Consider the following 25,724-nt stretch of genomic DNA (forward strand, 5'->3'; position numbering starts at 1 on the left):
CATACTGTATTGAGGTCCGTTACACAATGACAAAACAATGAACAAAGAGCAGAACGCTGTCACAAAGTGTATTTTGCACACGACACGTAGGAGGATCGTAGCAGACGCACCCTTCCAATGCCTTGGCAATGTTGCCAATGCAACACCTTGCCTTCCTCATTTACTTACGATAAAAGAAAACTAGGCCGGATAGTCGCGAGCTGAATACTCGGGAGTCTACTGTATTAAATTATTAACTATTAATATAATATAAAAGTATAAAACTACACCTTACAGAACAGTACAATGATGCGTAGTAAAAATATTTAAAGAGTAAAACACAAATCAGGGTTAGCCAAAACCATGTTATTTTCGGAAAAAACAAAAAACCCGGTATTTTGGTTTAAGCCATTTTTTTTTAAATAATGTGCTCTATGTATTTATATTACATATGGACAGAAATAAGTTTATTTCACCTTGGTGTTATTATGCATCAACGGGGTTATGCTGGAAGGGATCCTATAAGCTTCAAACGGAAACCACACCGTGTCTCGGCTTACATCCGAGAGAAATTGTCCTCCATTTGGACTCGAAACCGGGACTAATTGACTACGAATGCGATGAGTGCCGACTCAATCACGAAGGACTCCTTATAAGAATACGTTATACTGATCTTTACATACTTGTTAATATAATTATGAAGAATCACTTTAACAAGAAGATAAATAGTTGCACAAGTGAAACCATTATATAGAATTATATATAAATCGGGAAACTTCCGCATTAGCCATTGGGAAAATCCTGTTATTGCTTTGCATGTAAAATTTCAAGGTCAACTTATCATAATCAGTAAGCTAAAACTGAGCTGTTAAATTACAAATTTAGTATGTAGATATCACTCAATAAAATTAAAACGAAATCCAATTGAAGCTAATGTTAGAAGCTACGTAGGCAGTCGATAAATTTTGCCCATTTCTATCAATATATTTCAGCAACCTTGGCTTTTTTATAAAATAGCAGGCATTCAGGCAAGCAGAAATATAATTTGGTTTCGTTTCGTATGTTTAGGCTTTACATCCTTATGTAATACCAGGTTATTAAGAAGACTTTCGCTAAAAGTGACATCCGAACCGCTACTTGGTTTACACTTGAAAGAAGGGTTGTGGTTTGACCGAGAATTGAACATGGGACGCCTTGATTAAAAGGTGAAAAGAAGATAAAACTAATGTAGATGGTTTGATATGTGGAAACGTCATCATGAAGTTCACATGATTTAAAGCATTTTTTTTTCTTTTTTGGTTTAAACCATTAAAAAAAAAAAAAAAAAAAAAAAAAGCTGGTTTAAACCACTACCCCAACCGTGACATAAATAGAACCTAAATTCCACTAATCGATCTAAAATTTGAGACTTACCTTTGGTTGTTGAAAATCTTTAGATGACGATGGAGATGGAAGATCAAATTGTCCTAATGGCGTAGGAAAAAGCTTCGATAATTTTGGTGTAGGATGATTCGGTAATCCATAAAGCATATATGCTCTAACTGCACCTAGCACATCTCCTAATTGTGTCCGCAATAACACTGAATTTTGCTGAAATATGTTTAGAAGTCCTTGCATAGAAGATAAAATTACCTGTAAAAAATACAAACCAAAGTTTAATTGAAATATATTAACAGTGCTACTCTCTGCTCTGGGTTCGATAAAGGACAATAATAACCAATGTCATACCCAGGAAAAGAGATCATTTTAAAATGAATTTCCAGACTTCGATCTTTAATTCAGTTTTTATTGTTGTAAGAAACTGAGTCAGTGGCGGGTCGTAGGGGGGAAAGAGGGCGAGCGGGGTGACGGCACCGGGCGCCGGAGTAAAAAGAAAGAAAAGAGAAATTCGGGAGGAAAAAGAAAAGAAAAGAGAAAGAAAAAATTACTTGGAATATTTTAGATCAACAGCAGTATTTTTCAATCTAATATTTCATTTGCATGTGCACATATATAAAATAAAAAGAAAAAAGTAATAAAAAATGGTCAAAATCAAGGAAAAACAGTGTTTATTTTTGAAAATTTTCTTACGCTTCCCGCCAACCATAGTGGCGCTCCGCGCCTCGTCTGTCGACCTCACTCATATGTACCGGAACGCCGTCGTATACTCTCGCCCGGGCGCTGATTTTCCACGGCACGGTACTGAACTAAGTTTAGAATTAATGTAGCAGTTCAGAATTATTTAAGCATAACTTCTTTGCACGAATGTTAAACTCACCTATCATGATAGGAATAAGGTAAACAAAAGTTTCGAGATTTAAAAACAAATTTTCAAGTTTCATGGCTCCTGAGTGACGAGAAAGGGACTTTTAGTTATGTAATTTGTTCATCCGTTCATCCCGATGTAAATACGAAAAAATCGCCTAGAAACCACGCCGCTGAAGACGAAATTTTAAACTCCGGGATTTTATAAAATTCTCCAGGAGAGCAGGTCGAATTTTGTTCCTACTTCTAAATGTAAGAGTAATTTACTCAAAACTAAAAGCAAAATTTGTATTTTTCTCGAAAATCTATCTTGTTTACATTTCATATATCAATATATCATTAAAATCTTATAAAATGATATGGTAAGTCGTTTTTCTAGGAAAAATCCTGAAGGTGTAGTTTACTTCTGTGGTGTGGTCTTTTAGACGATTTTCCCACAAACGAATTAGGCGTTTTTGTCCATATTTCATACATAAACGTTTCATTAATAACACTACAATACAGAATAAATCATCTATCATGAAAATGTCCACAAGGAATAGTTTACTTTTTTATTTATTTATTTTAACAATATCTTCAGATGTGACCTTGTTGTTATTGCATAAACAAATATTTTATTAACCTTAACATCAGGGTTGGCTGGTAAAAAAAAAAAAAAAAAAAAAAAAAAAAAGTTTTAAATCAAAAAACGAAAAATGTCCGTAAAAGTGTAACTATTCGTAAAATCTTGATGAACACACATTTGTGGGTTATCACGTTTCACTCCCATATATTATTCGTACTATATTCAGACCTAAATTCCCCATTCTTTACTCAAAGAGATTATATTACTAAAGCAACATCTTTTATATAACTTTATGGATGTTTTTTTTGTGATTGTTTTATAGTTTGTTATTATTGTTATGCAACCAAAGGAAAATTATAAACATTGTTTCGTTTTAATAATGTTTACTATTGATAAAATACATCGAAATGCCGTACTTTTTTGGGGAGGGGGTCATACAAACCCCACGAGAAGCAATTATTGAAATAACAAGAATCTTTGGTAACTATTTATGTATAAATGGGTCAGATCCAAAGTGGACTCAAATAATTCGCATCTTTATTCACTTTTCTTATTGATGTGCAAAGTAAGTCGTTATATTTCTTCAACTTGGACTAATAGAAGTCGTAGTGAACTGACTTGGACTAAATTAGTTCTTCTGTACTCTGTAGTACTTTGAAACTCTCCATATTTAATTCTGTATAATGGATCCACTTGTGCAATTGTTTATCTTTTCGTCCTTCTGTACTAATGACTCTTTGACGATTATATTAACAAATATGTAAAGATCAGTCAACGTATTTTTACCAGGAGTCCTTCGTGAGTGAGTCGGCAGACGTATCGCATTTGTGGCCAATTAGTCCCGGTTTCGAGTTCAAATGGAGGACAATTTCTCTTGGATGTAAGCCGAGAAGCGGTTTGGATTCCGCTTTAAGCTTATGTGACCCCTTCCAGCATAACCCGGTTGTTGCATACTAACACTAAGGCGAAACAAGCTTACTTGTGTCCATACGTGATATAAATACATAGAACAAATTATTTAAACCAAAAAAACCTGGTTTAAACCAAAAAACCTGTTTTTTTCGTTTTTCAATAAAAACCATGGTTTTTGCCAACCCTGCTTAACACACACCAAAAGTATTTTTTTCACGCCAATAGGCGGATCCCTTGCAGCAATAATGCTGCTGGTTCACTTTCCTTCTTCCTGGTGTTCTTCGTGGGGACTTCTTCACCACGGGCTTCTGGTTTGTGTAACAGGCCTCAACAGCTTTCGTAGTAGTCACTCTGACTGTGAACCCATTCTCCCGATACTGTTTTATTATAAGTATGTAGAAAAAAACGAGCATGGATAAGGGTTTTAACAAACCTTTTCCAGTAAGTTTCATTTAGGTGCGATTTGATGACACTTACCCACATAACTTCACACACACCACTGCTCATAACAGCAGACGTATCCTTCCAGTGGCATTTCCAAGATAGCAATGACGTTCCTAATTTAGTCCCATATAAACTATATAACCTTTTATTCGGTCCACTAGGATACGTGCTTATCGAACACCCACCTGTAAAGCTACATAATCGATCACTGCTGATATAATATTGCATGTCTACATAGTGCCCAAAATGAAGCTTTTTAAAGGAATTGCGCTCCGAAATATTTCTACATCCACAGTCTCGGACTGGGGAGTATTGGGCCCCGGCAGGACCCTCACTTGGAAAACCCCACATTATAATTATAATTATAATTATTATTATTATTATTAGTAGTAGTAGTAGTAGTAGTAGTAGTAGTAAGTAGTTAGTAGTAGTAAGTAGTAGTAGTAGTAGTAGTAGTAGTAGTAGTAATAGTAGTAGTAAGTAGAAAGTAGTAGTAGCAGAAGAAGAAAATTAACAGTCTCGTAAAACCCTTGCGATGGGAGGTGGCTTTTTTTTTCATACAGCTGTCAGCTTCATTTACGCGCGGTAATGGGGTCCCAGAGTGAGGATCTATTCTGTTTCTTTATGGTGTTGTAATAACTCGTCAAACGACTAACAGAGGGACTCAGCAGGATTTTATAAAAGTCAGTCTCATTTCGGCATTCATGGTTCCCCAATACACATTTTGACAATATGATGCCGGGGCCCCATTCTTCATATTGTTGAAATATATTCTTACTAGACCACAAACAAAGGCCCCCAAACAGGACTTAATAATACTGTTAGTTTCATTCCAATAATGAGACCTCAAGTCTACATTCAATGCTGGGGGCCACAGAACTCTGGGAACGGAACAAACTACACCGAGTAACTATGCTCCAACACAGCAAACATGTTTTATCTTACTTTCCATGATATTCAATATTCATTATATATATTTAGAGAGGGCCCTGGCAGGCATCCCTACCCTCCTGCACTGGCCAGTCCGAGCCTGTACGTCCACCATATTAATCTGATCTGGTTCCTGGTGGCTATAATTTCTTCTTAGGATTGAACTTCTGCGTAATGCGATTTTAAAACGTAAATATTGTAAAAACGTGTTTCAAACAGTGGACAAAACGAATTACGAAAAAGTTGAGTTGAGTTGATTTTAGTTTAGCGTCCCTTTCAGCAGCGAGGCTATATGAGACGTGGACCTACTGATTAACGTGGAATCCGAACCACATGAGCTCCCGCCGGGAATCGAAAATTACGAAAAAGTCATTACATATATAGGTATCTTTAATCATTATACAGTAGAGTCTCGATTATCCGAGCCAATGTGGACCGGAACTAACTAGGATATGTATCTTTAATCATTATACAGTAGAGTCTCGATTATCCGAGCTAATGTGGACCGGAACTAACTAGGATATGTATCTTTAATCATTATACAGTAGAGTCTCGATTATCCGAGCCAATGTGGACCGGAACTAACTAGGATATGTATCTTTAATCATTATACAGTAGAGTCTCGATTATCCGAGCTAATGTGGACCGGAACTAACTAGGATAAGCAAAAACTCGTTAACATGGATGTATTCATTTAAAAAAAAATGTATAGTATTTATTATTATTGATTATTTCTCTTTATTATTACTTTTATTGGACGTACAGTACAGTACCTACATATGTACATAAGAAATTAGCCATTTTCTCCAGTCACCAATGGTCACTTTACCAATCACTTGCCACTTTTTTGATAGTTTCACCACGATCTAATCGTTTAATAGCTGTAAGCTTATCTTCTAATGATAACACTTTTTTTTCAACCATTCCTACAAATAGTCAAGAGAACTAGGAAAAACACCCACCACTGCTCACACTGCTCTGTTGTTAGATGAAATTTCGGCGCAAAAATTGATACTCAAGACGTGCAACAATTAAAGCTCGCTGACTTAAATGTGGCAATGTCGGAAGGAGGGTCGTTATCTTTACGCTAGCTTCATTTTCGCTTTGTTGCTGAAACAAACGCTTGCAGACTACTTATTGTTGTAACTAGATTAGTTTTTAAAAGATTTTTTTTTTTTTTTTTTTGGATTAAGCTCGGATAACACGGAAACTCGGTTAATCGGTACAATATATTATTAGTCGGGGAGCCAGGGGTCCTCCATGTGCACCCCCCCTTATCCTATGAGACCAAACTTTTTTAAATCGTCATAGTCTAAAGAAAATTTATAGCTATGTTCCCAAGAAAACAAACTGGCTCTACACCTAAAGAATTGCCCTTATTTAGTAGAACCTATGTACGTCTGCCAGCAAAATAAAGAAAATAGTTAACCTTCATTTTGATGGATTTATCCCCCCCCCTCCCCTAAATATCGCATCGTCATAAATGATACATCATGAAAAGCTTATGGAACACAGATTCCAAGGGAATAATTCTTCCACCTTTCGTGCTTCACTCCTAGAAGAAGAAGAAGAAGAAACCTGAAAATTTTTGAAAAATTCTGAAAATTCTAAGATTCGTGGGCAGTTGCCAACCCTTGCACTTGCTGCACGTCAACGAAATAATTTCTGCGTATGCTCTAGATAGATATGTCAAACATATTCAACAATCATAGAGATCAGCAAAATACAACGTGAGAAAAAAAATCAGAACCTCAAATTTCTTTCGGACCATTTTTATTAGACTTACAAAACAACTCCTATTACCCCTCAATATTATCCCTCTTCTATTAGAACTACACACATTAATCTTCGTTATTACGTTTGATATCCTCCAATAACAATTCTGATTTAAAAAATAGTTACTTTGCCCAATTAGGGGGGAGGGATATAGCCTTTAGATTGCAATTAGAATGATACGCTATTAGTATCGAAGAGAAAATTTTTTCTTTACAATTTCTGGCGTTACCAACCCTTGTTAGTTTAATTATTTTTATAGGAGTAAGATGCAACGTACTTGTATATGATGCCGAAGGAGATAAAACGAAATCTTCACGGTACAAATAGACAAATCAAATTAGGGGCACTTCTGCAGTTATTCAGCAAACGCAATCACTTTCACAATCACTATCACTTTCATAACTCAAAAGGTTTCTCAGTGCAAAAAGTGTATTCAGCAACGGGTCAATTAAACAGGCCTTTGAGGGCGGTAACATGTAAAAGTCAACGTTTGCTTCCATTGAAAGGATGAGATCTTTGTCTTGGCATTTGTTTTTTACTATGAGCAGCCTAAGTTCATCAATTGAGGAACATTTTCTAGATCCATAAAGGGCGCATGTAAATTCCTCTAGGAGTGAAACTAATTTGTCATCTACAGTTCATGATGCTCCAAGTTTTTGGAAAGCTGCAAGATAAGGTTGATACTTCTGAGAGAGCAGCATTTTTAAAGGTTTTATCTTTCCTTTTCCTTTGAAGGCACTTGTTAAATCACACACTGTAAAGGCATGAAGGCCCAGTAAAGCAGAACACTTCTCAGCATCATAATCCTCTGACAGTTTACTAACATTAAGTAACCTTTTCTTGTTACCATATCCTGATTGAAACAATATTTTGCATCTGATGTTACTTGCATGAGCAAGCAATATCCAAAAAAATGTCACTATCAGGACTTTTAACTCTCACTTCCTCGTAACCCATTTCAGCAAATAGATACATGCATACATGCAATAGATAATGACTCTCGTATATGTTTCTACTTGGTTTGATGCTAGTTCTGATATCAATACGGCTTCTTTGGAAACAGAGAGATTGAAAGCTTCACCATTCTTTACTGAAATAAAATTGCGAGTTCCTATCAAATCCTTTACTTCTTTCTCTGTTGACCAAATAACATGCAGAACATTTACTAACTGTTGCTTATTTTCTTCATTTTTCAAAAACAATTTCCAGTCTTTAGGTTTCTTGGATTTCGGGCCTGACACAATCAACTTTTCTGCTTCTCCTCTTCGTTTTCTTTCCAAAGCTTTTACTGATATCTTGCTGTACATATCAGTACTGAAGATGACATCACCTTATTTAGAAGTCATATGGAAAATCTTCAAAGCTATGTCCTTGAAAGTTGGTGGAATTTATTTCAAAATGTGAAAGTATGCATTACCATCTTCGACGGTCAACATTTTTGGATCAGGGGAAAAAGCCTCATCACAAACATCTTTTGCAAAGTACAAAAACGACTTTGCTTTGTTAGTCTTGGCAAGAAATCCATTAGTGGTACCGATGCTGTATGGTATTGGTGACAAAGAATATGTCATAAGCTGTTTCAAATCTATCTTCATGTCTTTTTCTTGTGTCTTCACTAGTAGCTGAGATAGAATATTTCCTTGATGTCTGTACTCTATAACTTTGTTCCTAAGTCTCGATGAATATTTTCTTTTCTACTTTTGATACCAGCCATATGCAAAGTTGCTCCTAACATTTCCGAACTCATATGTGTTGTCAGTATCCATCTTTGGTATGCACCATAGTTCCTTGTGATTCCGGTCAACCCTACCCCACTACCTCCAGCACCTCCTCTTGACTTTGCATGCTTCATGAATGTTTCTTCCATGGTTTTATCTACATCTGTTCTACACCCTGGAACCATACTCCTCGCAACACTAAAAACACCCATTTTTAACAGTTCCTTTGCACCTGGGTGTGTATGTTCAATGTTCGCTATCATAACTGAAAACATTGTAGTATATCGTGCATAGTTTTGAGCAGAGTAGCTAAAGAACAAAGGTGACATTAAATGTAAACACTCTGCATACAGATAAAAGTCATTTTTCTTAACAGCTTCATGAAGTTGCAAAACCAGCCACACATGATCCATAAATGACACCAAAAACTGAGCTGTTTTACCAAGTGATCCCTTTTTAACTTCTTGTCTGAAATCTTGATATTCTTTACAAAATGAGCAACTTTTTCATTCTGCATGATCAAATTAATGCTGTCATAATTGGGTTCTAATATTACTTGATTAAAATAATCTTTCAAATTTTCCAACATATTCAAATCATCTTTTTTATTAAACTGAAAGGTTTTGAGAAGCATTCTTTCCAAAGCTTCAAGATCTATTTTATAGCAAAGCATAGCTCTACTGTAGTTCTTGCCACTCAATACTCCTTTCATCGATCCCGATGTCATTAGTCCAGCTTCTATCATAACATCATCTAAACCTGACCCTGTCATTTTCTTTCCTATAACTGAGAAATAGGCACATGTTAAATGAAAGGTGCCTAAAATAATTATGTGCTTCCAGTATTCCAAAGGACAGTTCCAAATTAATGGAAATGCTTTCATGCACACACCTAAGTCAAAGGTTGTGATTACATAATCTTGCCCAACAGTTTGAGAAGCTTCTTCTGCTAATCTCAAACATTCCTTTACTGTACTGTAGTCTGTGACTGGCTTGTAAATAACTGGATAGTAACCTATGATTGTGAGCTTCTTGGGTGGCTCACCAGCGATTGACTGAAATCCACTCCATCCAGGTATTTTATTCAAATCAGATGTTTCCTGAGACCTTAGCCACACCCAACACAAGTTTTTTGAAGACTTCTTGAGAAAACTGATTCCCCCTCTGAATAATGAATTTGATATATGACTAACTTAGGACTGTTTCGAATGTGTACAAAGCAATCAGGTAACTCATGGTTAATTGTTAAATTCAAGCTTCTCTGTTTGGTCCTCACTTCTGTATCTTTGATACATTCACTTCTGATGTCATCTTCCTCTACTTCCTGCAGCATTATTCCATGAGCTGTATGAACAGAGCCAGCACCTGTCAATTCATTCACATGTTGGTCAAAATTATCAAACTCAGAATGAAAAAGAAATTTCCCACTTGGCCTTATTACAATAGCATCAGATACAACAGAAGATATGTTCAAAACCTCATTAGCCATTGCAGTCTCTGCCTCTAAACTAAACCAATACAATTAACAATGACCCAGTTTGTTGAGGAGGGTTATTAGTTCCTTGCTTTGAAATAAATGTCTAAGGCTCAGGCAGAGTAACACATGCTTTGGCATCTTCCATTGTCCATTGGTTGTGGCCCGGCAGATGTCTTGGCCTATTGAAGAAATAAGTTTCTTGGTTTTATCACTTTGCTTTTCCTTTCTGTTGGACATGACAATGGACAGAAAATTTTCCAAATTCTTCGGAAGTTTGACATCTTGGTCAAGTTCTTTTGCCGTTGGTGGCCACTTAAGGTCTCCTTCCGCTCTGAATGTTCTAATGATAGAATCATGAAGATTTCTGGCCGCATTCTCAATGCTATTCTCTGATCCTAGTTGAAAAGCCATTTGGACTGCGGTATCAATATCAAGGGACTTACTGTAAACAAGGACAGCTTGAAAACACTTGCTCTGAGTAAATGAGATGTGTTGGCTGATTTCATGTATCAATAATTTTGCCTTTAGTTTTTCAGATCTATGATTTGGATTCCGACAATTTGACTTTTCTAATTCTGCAATGTACAAATCATTCAAATCTTTAAGTTCCATAATCAATTTGAGTTGTATGACTTTCATTCTAACCTCTTCAAGAACTATTTCAAAAGCATTTTTGTGTGCTTCCTCCATCTGCATTTGTATCAACTTTTGTTCTTCATTCTTAGTTCTCCAGTGGGTATCAATATTACAGTAGGACTTCCTACAAGATGGATGAAATCTGGCTTCAACTGCAAATAAATCAACATTTCTGATTCTCCTTAAAAGCTTTTCATCATCTTTCGCTTCAGCACATATTAGAACAGTGTTTCCACCACCATACTCGAAGAGAGATGTTTTTTCACTTGTTCTGGCTTTATTCTTATAAATGCGTTTAGGTTCAACTACATTACAGAAAATGCAATCAGGCTGGAAGAGGATTCGATCTTTAGACTGTGATCGTCGTGACGTTGAGTGACTCTTCTCATCTTGGACTGAGGAGGTAGATGTTTCAGCTTTAAGTCGATCAAGGTTTTTGGTAAATTTTTGATAACACTCCCTGTGATAACCATCTCTTTCTTGCACAGTATCTGGAATTTGGGAACAGATCTCATCAAGTCTTTCTGTTGGTGACGTTTGTAACTGTCTCTTTCTTTTCACTTCCAGTAACTTATCAATCCGTTCTTGCGCATTGGGTAATTTCAGAATACGATTGAAATGTCCACCTTTACACGGTAACGGGGGGAAAGTGGTCACTAGGTCGTCAACCTGTCATATTCAGACCTTCAAACGCCTCATACAGGGCGATCTTCAGTACTATCGGGTATCCAGCTGTTATCCTGCTTTCTATTCCACCAATGTCTATAATTTTTGGATACTGTTAATATAAAAATATAATGTACACATTAGTGTATTTTTTTTTTTTTTTTTTTTTGCGTAAGATAATAGCAAGTGTTGCCAGTGCAGTTGTTCCCAATATATATTTCAATTTCTTGAGCTTCTTCTTCCTCTTCTCCTACAAATATCTTACAATCTGTACAAATGTTACTTCGCTGAACTCTGTATTGAAAAAAGTTTGCAACGAAATGTAGTTCATGGTCCTGTGTTAAATAGGGAGATCACCAGAGTCATCAATGTGAGTACCATTTCTAGCCCTTAAAAAACCTTATTCAGGGCGGTCCTCAGTACTGACGAGTATAGAATTTTTATCTCGCTTTCTATTGCACCAATGTATATGATTTTAAATATTATTGACACCAACGTACAGTGTATACATTAGAGTGATTCTGCCTGCGTACGATGGTAGCAAGTGTTGCCAGCATTCCACGATTTCCAGAAAACGTCTTTTTTTTAGATTTTTTGCAGGGTTTCTTCCTCTTATTCTTCTACAAATAACGCACAATCTCCTCACTTGTTACCTCATTGGAATCTACGTAAAATAAGCTTTCCAACGAGGTATTATTCATGGCCCTGTGATAATTAGGGGAATCTCTAGGACCGTCAAAGTGAAGGTCTACGCTTTCCGTGAAATACCTGCTGGTCTTATAAAGGTTAAAAAGAAAGGCCCGCTATTTTATAGTAGAGACAGTTTTCTTTTTTGGGAACATGGTTTAAAATGTTCCTTGGACTGTAAGTAATATAAAATTATATGTGGCAAAGGATCAGGGGGGTTGCACATGGAGGACCCCATGGCTCCTCCCCTATATGCAAGTAAATTAGAAATAAGTTTAAAATAATGTCAGAATTGTGTTTGTGGTGAAAAGCTACTCCAAAACGATATGTGACGTGGTCCCTTCCTATTCAAAATTAGGTCTGGATCCAAGATGGCGGACTTCAAGATGTCCGCCATGAAAGTTCTACATAGTAGTATATGCGATTCTACCTCCATTATCTCTGTTCAAGGAATGTTTCATTTCCTTCCCCAGTCGTTCCCAATTTACAAGAGTCTATTACAGACCTTTGCTTCATATTGTGTACTGTAAATGCATTAAAACTTTAGGTCACTTGAGACATCACTTCGTACTGTTCATTTGAACTCATTTTTCTCATGGATTTTAGGGTTCGGTGTAAGGACATTTTAAGGTGTGAGACTCAAAAAAAAAAAAAAAAAAAAAGTGTAATATGTATATTCTGTTTTGCGAAAAATAATTACAGAAATTCAACTGGTACCAATATCAGTAACACATCTTTATGTGTACATAAATTATTTTTATGTACTTCATGGCTAAGTACTATTAAACATGTATATTAGTATGAATGTGATGTATTGATGTACACGTCTTTTCACAGCAAAATGTTTTGCATATTTTAGTATAATGTAGGGTGATCAACTTAAATCACTAAATTATACGTTTCCTGCTTTATATAATGCAAAGCAAGGCAGGAAACTTCGTGATTTTAGGTTCAAGGAAAGTTTTACTAACAAATGCAGTTTAAGTTCCGCCTTTTTTCAATGTATCTTAATGTAATATCAGAAATTATATAATATCCTGGCTTACCTGCGAACAATATTCTTCGTCTTTGTTCCATTCATCAGTTCGCAGCTGTTGAAGAAATATCTGAATGCAAGTCTGAAGTTCATAATCTTTCAGTCCTTCGCCAGCCTCTTCATTAACAAACACAAGTGCTTCTACGCATCTCACTGCCAGATAGGCCACTTCACTAGCCTTAGTCAATTTCGTTGTTTGTCTTTTCTCCACATTCAACAGAGACGTAAGAATACCATCAACACCAATTAACTCATCAATCTGCAAATAAATGAGAGCGCACAATTGTAATTAACACACAACTAATGAAAATGAATCGTTATAACTGATTGCATTCCACTTTCAACTATTGTTTCTATTTGATAAACACAATAAGAACTTTCGTCTTAAAATTCTTTGATATCAATTATTCAAATTGTATATTTTGCTGTAGTCGCTAGCCATGTCCTCGTAGGGATGTTTGAGGTTAAGGATTTGACGTAGGTATTAAAAAAGAAAATGAGAATATTATGTGCATATTTAGATATTTATCAGCCTGACTGGACGATTTGTACTGAAACGTACGGAAGATCTTCGGATGTAGTCGTCAACTATGTTCTCCGATTTTCATACATTTGAATACATTGTGCAACTTAGGCGGTACATTTTTGAAATACATGGTCTCTTTCTCCCCCTTATTTTAATACTTTTATTTACTCCTTAATCTCGACGTTCTCTTCGTGAACCATACGCACAATCACAACCAAAATGAACTTGATAAATCGAATTATTTCCTGTTTTATTTGTATTCATCCTTTTTGAACCAACACGCATTATCTTTTATCACTGTGCGAAGTTTGAAGGAAGAGTTGAACTGGAAGCAATTATGACTCCAGGTTTAATTTCTTGGAAAGGGTCAAGTGGAGGAGCAGAGGCATTTCTGGGAAAGTAGACGATGCCACCGGGGACGCCTGACCCCTTTTCACCCATCTAGCGTCAATACTAATTGTAGGTAACAATGCTTTGCAGAAGAGAATGATGATATATGTAACAAGTGGTCGTGGAGTTTAAAAGGCAACATCCGGAACAGAAAGTGGATTAGAAAACAGTGAATGTACTGCCTAAGTTCAAAAATTCTGAAAGATTTAGCGCTGCACTAAGTTCAGGGCACCTTCCACATCAAACGAAACAGAGAAAGTTGCATTAGTGAAAGTGATTACAGACAAAAAGAAAAACATTAGTGGTGGGCTTCTCAGAATTAAAATTTCAGTGAACCACAATGAAGTGTCATGATGCAGGCATTGAAATTTCATATACATAAACTGTAGCACTCAGAAAGCTCACTCAAAGACAATCCCGATAGACGAATGGAAATGTTCTACTGGTTTATGGAATACCTGGAGGAGGACAGTAAATCTACTGCTGACGTCATTTTGAAGCAGCATTTACGGGCAAGTCCTTTTGACTATGATGCGACACCAGATGACCCCGGATGTGGACTTGATTAATTTTGGATACTCCCTTGGTTCCAGTGCAAAGTAGCTATACTTTTCCCCGAACCATGACAAATATACGAACACATTATGCTATACCCGCCCGTCAATAAATGGCAACGAAAAATCTGTTAGCTAAGGTTCTCCACAATTTTCGTCATTACATGTAGACCTGATTAAACACCGAGATAAGCACATCAACCATTTATAAGTAAGTATTACTATCTTTTGTCCACTCTAAAATTAGTGACTGATAAGGTAAATTCTTTACAATTACTTATAGAACGTAAGGAAACATTATAGCGTAATAAAGATCTTATAGCATAATATTTCTAGGCAGACTAATCTTGTTGTAAAGATCTATACTTCGGCCACATGAATCGAGTAATCATTATCAGGAGCAAAGACAGGTTTAAATCGTAATTTGCAGTAAGTTCGCCTCATGCTTTGTTGTAGCAATGGCAGTGGAAATGATGAAATTATATGAACTTAATACACTAAACAAAAAAAAAAAAAAAAAAAAAAAAAAGATTATACATTACCAATTATAGTGAGAGAACTATAAGTGAATTCAACACCTCACGATTATATATCTAAAAAGTGAGTTGGTATTCCTGTCCTGAAAGCGAAAGCGATGAAGAGTGACGTGCACAGACACCCACAACTGGAAGCTCGCAAGAAGTCAGCAAGCGAACTGGTAAGGTCACAAAGACGTGCTTTTGCAATGAATACAGAAACGAAGCAAACAAAAAGCATTCTCATCATCAACTTTTCACTTGCCATGGTCAGTATCGCAAGGCTACAAGAGATCATCTTCTGTAGCAAGTATAATTTATAACAACAAGTACTGGAACAGTAAGCCAAGACTGATAGTTGAGTGTAAACAGTTGTATGGTCCAAAACTGGGAATTTGTACCAACAGAAATCTGAACAAGTGACGGAAGATAATCCACAATCAATGTCGCTCAACTCGACATATAACCAACAAATGAAAGTCGTCCATCAAGCACAATCAGAACGAAATGAAAACTTCATATTGTGACAAGAACAAAGCGTAATGCCTCATTACACAAAGCAATCAAACTTCAAGTGTAAATACATGCTGTAAGAAACTGTGCAGAAATGTGTAAAATCGGGTGATGAAACATTTATCATAGATAACTAAACGTATGTACCTTATGATCCTAATCAGATTCCGAAGGAACACTTGGAATGACATCCCTGGAGCGAACGTGCGATCGAACTGCAAAATGAAGCGGAAAGAAAAATTTCCGGCGAAATTCTTGATCTGGTAAGCAATTGATCAAGATGGTGCAAGCCATGAACTTGCCTTCATGCAGAACAGTATGAATGGGGATATCTGATTAAACAGTATCTTAAAAGGCTCCTTTCTACAATTTATGAAGTCATATGTTGATAGACATAAACTTCTTGTCTGACTGGAATTTTCTACAAGTCAATACATCAAGTATGTTCAACCATGTCTGTTAGATCAGAAGAATGACTTTGCGTCGAGGAAACACAATCCTCCAAATATGCCTCAGTGTAGACCAATTGAGAAATTCTGGGCGCTTTGCAAACTGCTACACGTGAAATTGGGTACGACATGCACTGATGTAACAACATTCAAACATCTGTGGACCCGCAGGTCTAAAAGGGTGGCTACCAAATCTGAGAAAAAGTTGTTTACTGCGACTGGTTGGTCAGCCAAGTGTTGACACAGTACTGTAATTAATGTAAAACGTTTGTAATAAAATGCTTTGCACGAATCTTCATTCCCGTTGTTCTTCTTTCTCCCGTTTCCCTTTTACTGTATCTGCCGTTTGGAACACCAATAATGACTCATCCTTCATGTACAAAAGTTATTTGCATTAACGACGAACTGTTACCCTATTTCTTAAGACTTCCAAACCATGCCATCCAAAAGAACAGAACGTCTTATAGAGTGGCTTCGTCTGTCTTCGAAAAGTATCAGAGCAAAAATGGCACAAGATATCGAGAAGCTTATTATTATTATTATTATAGATCGATTCAGCATCCCATGAATAGATTCCATCTCATCTGTTAATCTTGCATTCAAACCACAAGTGATAAAAATAAAACAATTCCAGTTTCAACTCTGATCACCACAAAACAAAAATGGTACCAGATAGAAACAAGTTTTCTTTATTTGCAATCGATTCAACGTCTCAAGAAGTGATAATATCTTCATGTGCATTTCTCTACAGTGGAGAATATGTTTTGGATCAACTAATTTCATCATCAACTGGTGAAAGTTTGCCAGGAGAAATTGATCCAACCAGAGCAGAATTTTGCTTAGAAATGTATTACGCCGTATACTATGATCTTGACTGGTAAATTGGGAGGGCTATTGCTTTCCCAGATGAAGGACCGTGCAAGGTTAAATTTTTGAAAAAAAAGACTAAGTGGTTTTAATTGGCCTGCCTATGATGACATTCAAACAGTGACATCCAAATTTGTGTTTTATGGACCTATCAAACTGGATGGGTTCTATCTCTTGTCGTCGCGAATTCTCTCGAGGAATTTGAAGCTTAAAATATACAAAACGATAATCATGCCTGTTGTTCTGTATGGTTGCGAAACATGGTCGCTTACTCTGAGGGAAGAACATAGACTGAAAGTATTTGAGAACAAGATCCTGAGACGAATATTCGGACCCAAGAGGAACGGGAATGGTGGAAACTTCATAACGAGGAACTACATAATTTATACGGTTTACCCAACATTGTTAGGGTCGTCAAGTCTAGGAGACTTAGGTGGGCAGGTCATGTAACTATAATGAAAGAAAGTAGAAACGCTTTCAAAGTCTTGACTGAAAGACCAATAGGAAAACGACCATTAGGAAGACCTAGGCGCAGATGGGAGGACAATATTAAGATGGATCTAGCAGAGATTGGAATACAAAGTAGAAACTGAATGCAGTTAGCTAAGGATAGAAGTTAGTGGAGAGCTTTTGTGAACGCGGCATTGAATCTCCGGGTTCCATTGGCCATAGAGTTAGTTAGTTAGTTTTATCAAACTGGATGGAAATGGAAATGGGCCATTCCAGATTTCCAGAGGATAGCTCCAAAAAATTCGTTGTGTTTATAGCAAAGTGAAAAAGGATTTTTGAAACCAAAACAGAAAGATTAAATATGGCTCCTCTTCTTTTGGTAGGCCTAGGTGTTTGTAGGGCTATTCTTAATATTTGTTAAACTCATGCCTATATGCAACAGTTCTTTTTGGCCTATACATTTTTCATATGTTTATTTAAGTGGTCCAGCTTAAGATAATTAATAAGGCCTACCTGCTATAATTATGTTACATTAAAGTTTAAATTACATTTATGAGGTTTTTAAGTGTTAATTTTAAGTTTACATAGGGTAGCATAACATTTTCAAACTCTTTTGCACATTTTTCATATGTTCGTTCGACTGTACATCGTGAAAGGTTTAATATTCATCTTACATATTTTTGGAAAATGTAGTTTTCTACATAGGCTACATTTTACATAAAATTTGATCAACAATAAGTTTACAACATTTTTCAATGTTCTCTTCTTGTATGACTACAATTTAATAGCTTTTTCAATCCATTTTAAGTTAGCTACAACTATTTTTAAGTTCATTTTCGACATTCTCCAGAAAATTTCTTGTCAGCATTCTTTTTTATTTGGTAGTGTCAGTTTTGTCCATGATGTATTTAGATTACGTAAAACTGAACTATACTTTGTTTTAATGGTTTTTGATATTTAATACTTAGGCAACTAAATTTTCCGAACGAACTATTGAATTTCATTTTTAAAATCTTGATATTTCGGGAACATATTTACATATTTCAATCTGAAAAAGTAAATTGTCCAGAATTGTCTGAAGATGTTTCTTAAAACTCTTACTCATTTTCTATTTTATTTGCATGAGCAGTGAGAGTTCTGTCTCTTATTACCTCTTAGGGGTAATAAGAGACACTGACTTTCAAAAAATATTTCTTTTTTTTTTCATGAAAAAGCAACTGGAAAATGTGTTAATACATCAGCAGGTTTCATTTTTTTAGTACAATCACACATTTTTTCTAGTTCTTCAAGAAATCAATACAAGTGCAAGATTTTTTTTTTGTCTCTTATTACCCTGGCCTCCCCTAACTTTTATTGTTGATTTTATAAAAAAATTAAATTCACTTACTTTTTTAATAACGGCAGATAACGATCAAATCTTGGGACACGTTTGATTAAGCTAAAAATATAATCTATCCCAATATTTTAGCACAAACATCAATCAATATAAAGAAAGGAAACCTAAACGTGACAAGCAGGGCACACTAAAGCTGGGAGGAAAATGAATGTCCATTTAACAGGAGAGAGATCTTCAAAAGTATCTACAAAGCAATTACTATCTACTGGTGAGAAAAAAGTAGAATACGATAATTCAAAAATACATCTTTGGAAAAGAGAAGCAATTCTATCTATATACACGTAAATTCAATACGGATGATGAAGTTTGAGAGCACTGTGGAAGGAGAGCAAGCAAAATGTTATCCGTGGTAACGCGCGGAGGGACTGGCTAGTACATAGGTAAATACAGTTTTTTTTTTTTAATAAACTTTTCTGCTTTCACTTAAGACTAAATACTAGAGCTATTAAAAGTATTTATTGTTCGAATTTTGACAACCGCTAAACTATCTTCTTTACTGTGATGTATGGAAGAATTCTTTAAAAATACTTAGTAATTAGCGTTTCTCAATATGAATGTTTATACAGAAGTATCTTAAATGACGACGACATTTAAAGAGATAGTAATGAAGAATGCCAGGCTTCTCTTCGTATAAAATTACTAAATAAAATCTAACAAAAGCAAACGCTTAACACTAACACATCATAAACTGTATTTGATTAAAGTTATGATATAATGCCAAATCATATCTGTTTGCTTTCCAGTTTTTTTTTAAGTTCTACGCAGTTCCAAAGCTACAATAAGCAGTGTTCAAAATAACCAAAATAAATAAAAAGTTCATCATTAAGGCCGCGCCTCCATTGCATCCGAACGCGACTGCGAACTGCGAATTCATTTGCCTCTACTACATCCGAAGTTTTGTGAATGCAAATCAAGTTGCAATGTCTCTTTCAAACCTTCAATGTGAAATGGTTTTGCTTGAAAATTTATATCTTATAGTTTTCAGAGCAATAATAATAATAATAATAATAATAATAATAATAATAATAATATCTATTAATTTCCTTTGTGTGCAAAATAGAGTGAATGTTTCTCCTATTATTATTAGCTTCTGTGGTAACCGCTATTTTCACTTTAAAATAAATTAACTAAATAATATTACAGATTGCAAAATCAACCCACTTTCTAAGAAAATTTTCTCCATGAGTAAAAAACCCATTTTTGCTACTTCAAACATATTAGTCAATAATTACATGTATTCGTAAAATCATTATTTGAGGAGCAAAGACGAAATATAAATTGAATAAAAAGTTGCGGTTCGTGTATTACTTAAATCTTCATATTTTAAAAAGAAAACAAATAAAATTATTCATACCTTCCACTCCAAGTTCTTTACTTACATCTGCCCATAATTTGTTCACGACGTGTCGTTTGTGGTAATCTGAATGAGCTTGGATTTACAATGGAACTTTATCAAAAATAGAATTTATTAAAACATAAACATCTATTTTTATCTCCGCACCTCCCAACGTAGTCTGCTTTCAAGCAAAACAAACTTTCTTCTCTCACGTAGCGTTCAATTTCTCTGCAGACGACTCTCCATTCGCATGAATTCGGACGAACAATCCCAGCATGTTGGGATCGTTCGCATTCACAGGTCGGAACTAGTCGAGGCACTCCAATTTATTTACACGTGCTGGGAAATTCGCGTTCGCAATCGCAATCGCATTCGGAAGCAATGGAGGCGCGGCCTAAGTCACAAAGATTATCCCTTTACCTAGCATTAGGTCTGTTTTTGAAAATGAAAATTAGTTTTAATTACCTTTTCTATTTTATGTCCATTTCCTCTTATTAGAACCTCTAATAGAATTAAGATATCAGTGACTGCAATATCTCCGCTATGCTTTACAGATTCTATGCACCATTTGATGGCTAAAGATAATGTCTTCCCTTCCACATTTACATGCTGCTTCGTCACTAGATTGGAAATTAAATGGCAAGCTTTGGCAACCATAAATGTATCTGTAGGCGCCACAAAGGAGCAACATTGGTTTATCACAAGAACAGCTTTCTGAAACAATAAATAAATAAACCAAATTAAAGTCATTACACTTGTGATAACAGATACGAAAGACATTTCGAAGATAACGTACTCCTTCACTTATAATTACCAATACGTTAGTATTGTAGGAACACGTAAATTTTTATTATTAACTTAATCTCTGTTATTCATCAATATATCAATATGCTTACTTAATTTTTAGAATTTTCAATGAAAACTTCTACCTTCAATCAGTGGAGATTTTCCTTTATCGAAATACCTACTGATATTTCAATTACATCTCATGGCGTTAATAGTATTTTGAAAACACAGGTAGCTCTAGCTTATTATCTAGCAATCGTTAGTGCGTTTTTTGCGTACTTGTCTTCATTCACGCGCGTACCCACCGTTACCTTGCTCCTGCTCACTACGGACGCATCCTCATGCAAGCCCATCAGTCCCACCCTAACCTGAACCGGAATGGATTGTGCTAATGTGTGTGTGTTTTTTTCTTGTATAAAATGCTGTATTCATTCCTGTAACAGTTACACTATCCTGAAGTTAACCTGCACTACGAATGCGATGTTGCCTATAAATTTTGAGTGTAGAATGTACTAATGGTCTACTTTATGAAAAATGTAGGTTATATATACTAAAATACTAAAACACCAACGTTTAAGCAACGTAACATAGACTATTAACTATAACGTACAAATACATAATCCAACACGTACCGGGCAAAGTTAAGTGTTTTTATGCCATATACAGTGTTCATTTGTGCATACTTATCGTCGCTGCCACGCCTGCTCTGTATGCACAATGCACCCCCCATCCACCCTTGCACAGGCCCCTTTGCTGCACTCCTGCTCTGAATCGGTTGTATAGCATTCGTGCTTTTCAGTGACAACATGGCACAAATTGGTTAGTGGTCTTTGCACAATAGTATATATGACACTGAAGTTTACCGAAAGTTAAACACCGAGAAACGCAAATCAGCGACCCAAAAATAATTGTTTGACGTACAGAGAGTATATTTACTGAAAATAAAGTACATGTCAATATAAAGAAGTATAATTTAGGTATGAATGCGTACAATAAATCTGCACCATATCTGACATAAGGAGATCTGATATGTAAACAAGTAGGGCAAGATAGGTTAAGTTTCCATCCATGTACTTATGATTTCACCCTCCAACACTTAATCAACTAAGACGGCTAAACTGCTGCAGATGGCTGTCCCGGATAAAACAACATGAATCTGTCTTCAACGTTGTATTACAACTTACCTGTTCTTCCGTTCATATATCTTACCTACAATTATTCTGTTTCATTTCTGGCCTTCACTATTCACTATTAATCTGAAATACTTCTTACTTTTATGTTTCTTTTGCTCTTTCCTACATCCATATATATCAGCATAGAATTACTGTGCTAAATCAGTACGTTTTGAACTCTTTAAGTGTTGCAAACTATACACTACTTACTATTGACTAAAACAATGTGGCTGATTAAATATGTCTTCGCAAAGGGTGAGGTTACAATAACATTGAAGCTGTACCACCCGAGCGTGACGTAATGTCAAGTGGTATTTAGTTCACTTCGTACTCACAACTCTATTCATAGAAAAATGATTTACTTACGTTACGAAACATAGCTACCCAACCGAAGGAGATTAGAAGCACCGAAGGGCTCGTTTTGTTTCACCTTGACTCCCATAGTAATGGAGCAGCATACATATCCGAAGTTAGTTAATAACTCAGAGGGTTTGAAACACTGTCAGATTATGTTCTGCTGCCACCTAACCTCATATCGCATCAATCCGCGAACACATACAGTCCACAGTTTAACTTACGTCATCTCCCTCATTAATCACTCTGCAGTGATGTCCTTCCTAACGTTTGTTCGTACAGATGTAGTTTTGGTGCACCACTAGAAATAATCGTTGAAAAATTGTAATTCTTTTACTAATTTACTTCTTATTGTCTCCTAAAAGATTTGCGCTTGGCGACATGAAAATATCTCCCCTGGCATAGATAAAATTCAGAGAACCACCAGAGATAATTGTTGAAAAATTACAATTCTTTTTCGATCTGCGTATAAACACGGTTTCCGGATGTACGGCATAAGAACTACAATGCAAAATCACAAACCAACCTCTACTAGGTGACCACTATATACAGAAATATACTGTCGGAGGAAAATAACACCTAATAGAGTAATTTTGCATATGCACTTACTTATTTTATCCACCGTAAAGTACTTGTAATAATTTTACACTCTTAACCCTACACTTGTAAACCTGAAATACAGCTGTATTACTTTGCATAAAATTTTATCGCCTGCAGAATTATGTCCCATATGAATATATCTTTACATACGAAGTATTCAATTTCACCTGTAAATCTTCCAAAATGTGGTACACCAAAACTACACCAGCACCCGTTTGTTACTCTCATTATCACATTTAGTCTGATTCTCTTCACTTCTACGTAAATTTCGTACTTCGGGCCCGCCATCTGCGGCATTCAAGTACATCTCCAAGGAGTAGCCACAATTATATTTTGAATTGTAAATCCATCGATGGCTCTGGAGCTGGTACTGTAACTTAGAGTAAGCCGTCCTAAACGATCTTGTTTGTGTATACCCATCATTGCTGATGCGCCTGCTCTCTCTGGACGCACCCCCTTGCTACCGCTCGGACCCCTCTGCTGCGCTCCTGCTCTGACTCGGTTCGACAGCATTCGTGCTTTTAAGAGACTACCTAGCACAAGTTGGTTCGTTTTATGTACTGCTGTTTTTTACATGTCCACATTGTATTTATACTTACCACAGTTACAAATAACGCATCGTAATCACTACTACGTGAGCTAGAGTCATTGCCAAGTGATTTGGGAAAGAAACTAAATAAAACCCTACTTTTATCGTAATATATATTATAAAACCTGTTCCGAGTATCAGAAATCAAATTATTCATCAAGAAGTAACAAATTGCAAGTGTTACCCTTACTTAATAAACTTACATTAGGATTTTCCACAATAAACGCCTTAAAGTCCAATGCATTTAGTTCATCCAATAGAATATTTAACTGTTTCCTATCACCCTTGCTTCTAGCATGTAACAAACTTGTAAACTTCGAAATCAAATTGTAAAACTGTTCTTGATTATGCTTTACGAGGTTCAATGTGGAAGTTGCCATAACTAGGATTTCTCAAATACGTCATAAATACAAAATTAGCACTATTTATATAACGTTTTATCTTTTCTTGAAAAGTATTCCTTAAATTAGCACCACGTCAAGATTTCTAAAAAATATTCTTAGAACTATGACATAATTGTAATAAAAAAAAAACTTCCTCCACATGATTGTGATATACAATGCACGCTATGCGTATTTCATTTGTTCTTTCGTCCTTTCATCAGTGTTACTCATTTTAAATAGAAACTCACGATTTTGTGTACCAAAATTACTATAATATTTTGCTACTCAAAATACCGTACCTTATTAGTTCACTAGGATGCGTGTCCATTTTGACACCTTTTTTTCTTCTTTTACTTAGTGTATCTAGCTCTAACAGCGCTACGCCTACTAGTTTCAGAATTGTTGCTGTTGTAAAAAGGTGGGTGCCAATTAAGAAGTTCGTTTTCCTTTCGAGTTTTGCTTCTCCCGAAAAACTCGATTTTCTGACAACCGCCCAGTGGAACAAGATACGTAATTTGAGTTGATTTTAGTTTAGCGTCCCGTTCAGCAGCGAGGCTATATGAGACGTGGACCTACTGATTAAAGGCGGATTTTCATGTGTCCTTTACCTCCGTGAGTTGCGAGCGATTGTGCTAAACAGCCAATGAAATCACGCATCGGAGATGGCGCGCTACACTCGCGTCAGAGTAGAAATTTGTTCAATTCTGACGGAAGTAGCGCGCGTACACTATTGTATTCACTAACATGGCGGAAGTCGCAAACTTTCTAATTTACGCATGCGCATTAGCTAGGGAGTAGTAATTTGGCGCAATACACGCACGGATGTATGAAAACGAAAATAATTTACGGTGAATACGCTACATGTGATGCTTCCGTTCTAACGCGGGCATGAAAATCCGCCTTAACGTGGAATGCGAACTACATGCGCTCCCGCCGGGAATCGAACCCGGGTCTCCCACGCCAAAGGCGCGTACGCTAACCGCTTAGCCACGGAGGAGCTCAAGATACGTAATTTGTTTGTGAAAATAAGGATATCCCATAGAGCTGTAAAATAACCACTGGAGACAATTATTGGTACGAACGCGTTGCTCTTTCAACTGCACTGCATATAAGAAAAGCGCGCTTGCATCACATTTGTATTATAAATAACGTTTGTTGGAAGGAAGAAAATATCAGTTTCTTCTGCGGCTTATCGCTGTCTAGAGAAATTTTAAAAAGAAAATTATATACTGTTCACGCATAAGTTACACATATCTTTCGATAACAGAAAATTATTTATCTGTAAAAGCACTTTAATGTGTAAAGTCAAGGATATTGTCATGATCTTGCTGGTTCCTCAAACTGCAGCGACCTTGCTGAAGTGTCTTTAAAGCTAAAGTATGTATTATTTTAAATATATGTAAGAGAGTGTTTATACTTCCTTAGAAAATTTAATAGCAATTGCTAACTTATCAAGTGAAGATTAGTGACTGTCAAGTACGTACGCAGGGTATTCTAGAGGTTTGTACCCCCGAATCCCTAATTTTCTGTAAAATTAGTCTAATTTCAGAGACATTTTTATAAATATTAATATAATTTATCCTCATATTGAATTTGGACCCCTGAAAAGCTTTGGATCTCCTGAAAAAACTTTTTGTACGCAGTGCTGCTATTCTAATTTTTTTTTTTAAGAACCGGTTCTATATATATTAGGGTGTCCCTTATTTTGGGTAATTTCGTGTTACGCACATCCCCTAAGTGTATTATATTCTATGTGACCGTAAAACGCATTAGTG

General features: G+C 35.9%; 1 protein-coding gene across 2 annotated transcripts in view; it reads right to left on the bottom strand.

Annotated features, from left to right (window-relative positions):
* LOC145694794 (HEAT repeat-containing protein 6) overlaps positions 1-24,627 on the bottom strand; it is a 77,812-nt gene extending 53,185 nt beyond the window's left edge. The window contains exons 1-4 of one of the 2 annotated variants that reach the window (XM_081771440.1): positions 24,249-24,627; positions 20,531-20,779; positions 13,080-13,328; positions 1,393-1,611 (exon numbers count right to left, since the gene is read on the bottom strand). In XM_081771440.1, the coding sequence (XP_081627566.1) occupies positions 1,393-1,611; positions 13,080-13,328; positions 20,531-20,722 (660 nt within the window). In that variant the 5' untranslated portion in view covers positions 20,723-20,779; positions 24,249-24,627. Of the gene's footprint in view, positions 1-1,392; positions 1,612-13,079; positions 13,329-20,530; positions 20,780-23,769; positions 24,163-24,248 lie in introns of those variants that run through there. The other variant, XM_081771439.1, reaches the window with a different exon arrangement.
* Positions 24,628-25,724: the final 1,097 nt, after the last annotated feature.

Source organism: Thermobia domestica, chromosome 9 (assembly GCF_964235325.1).
Source record: "Thermobia domestica chromosome 9, izTheDome1.hap1.1, whole genome shotgun sequence".
Taxonomy (NCBI): domain Eukaryota; kingdom Metazoa; phylum Arthropoda; class Insecta; order Zygentoma; family Lepismatidae; genus Thermobia; species Thermobia domestica.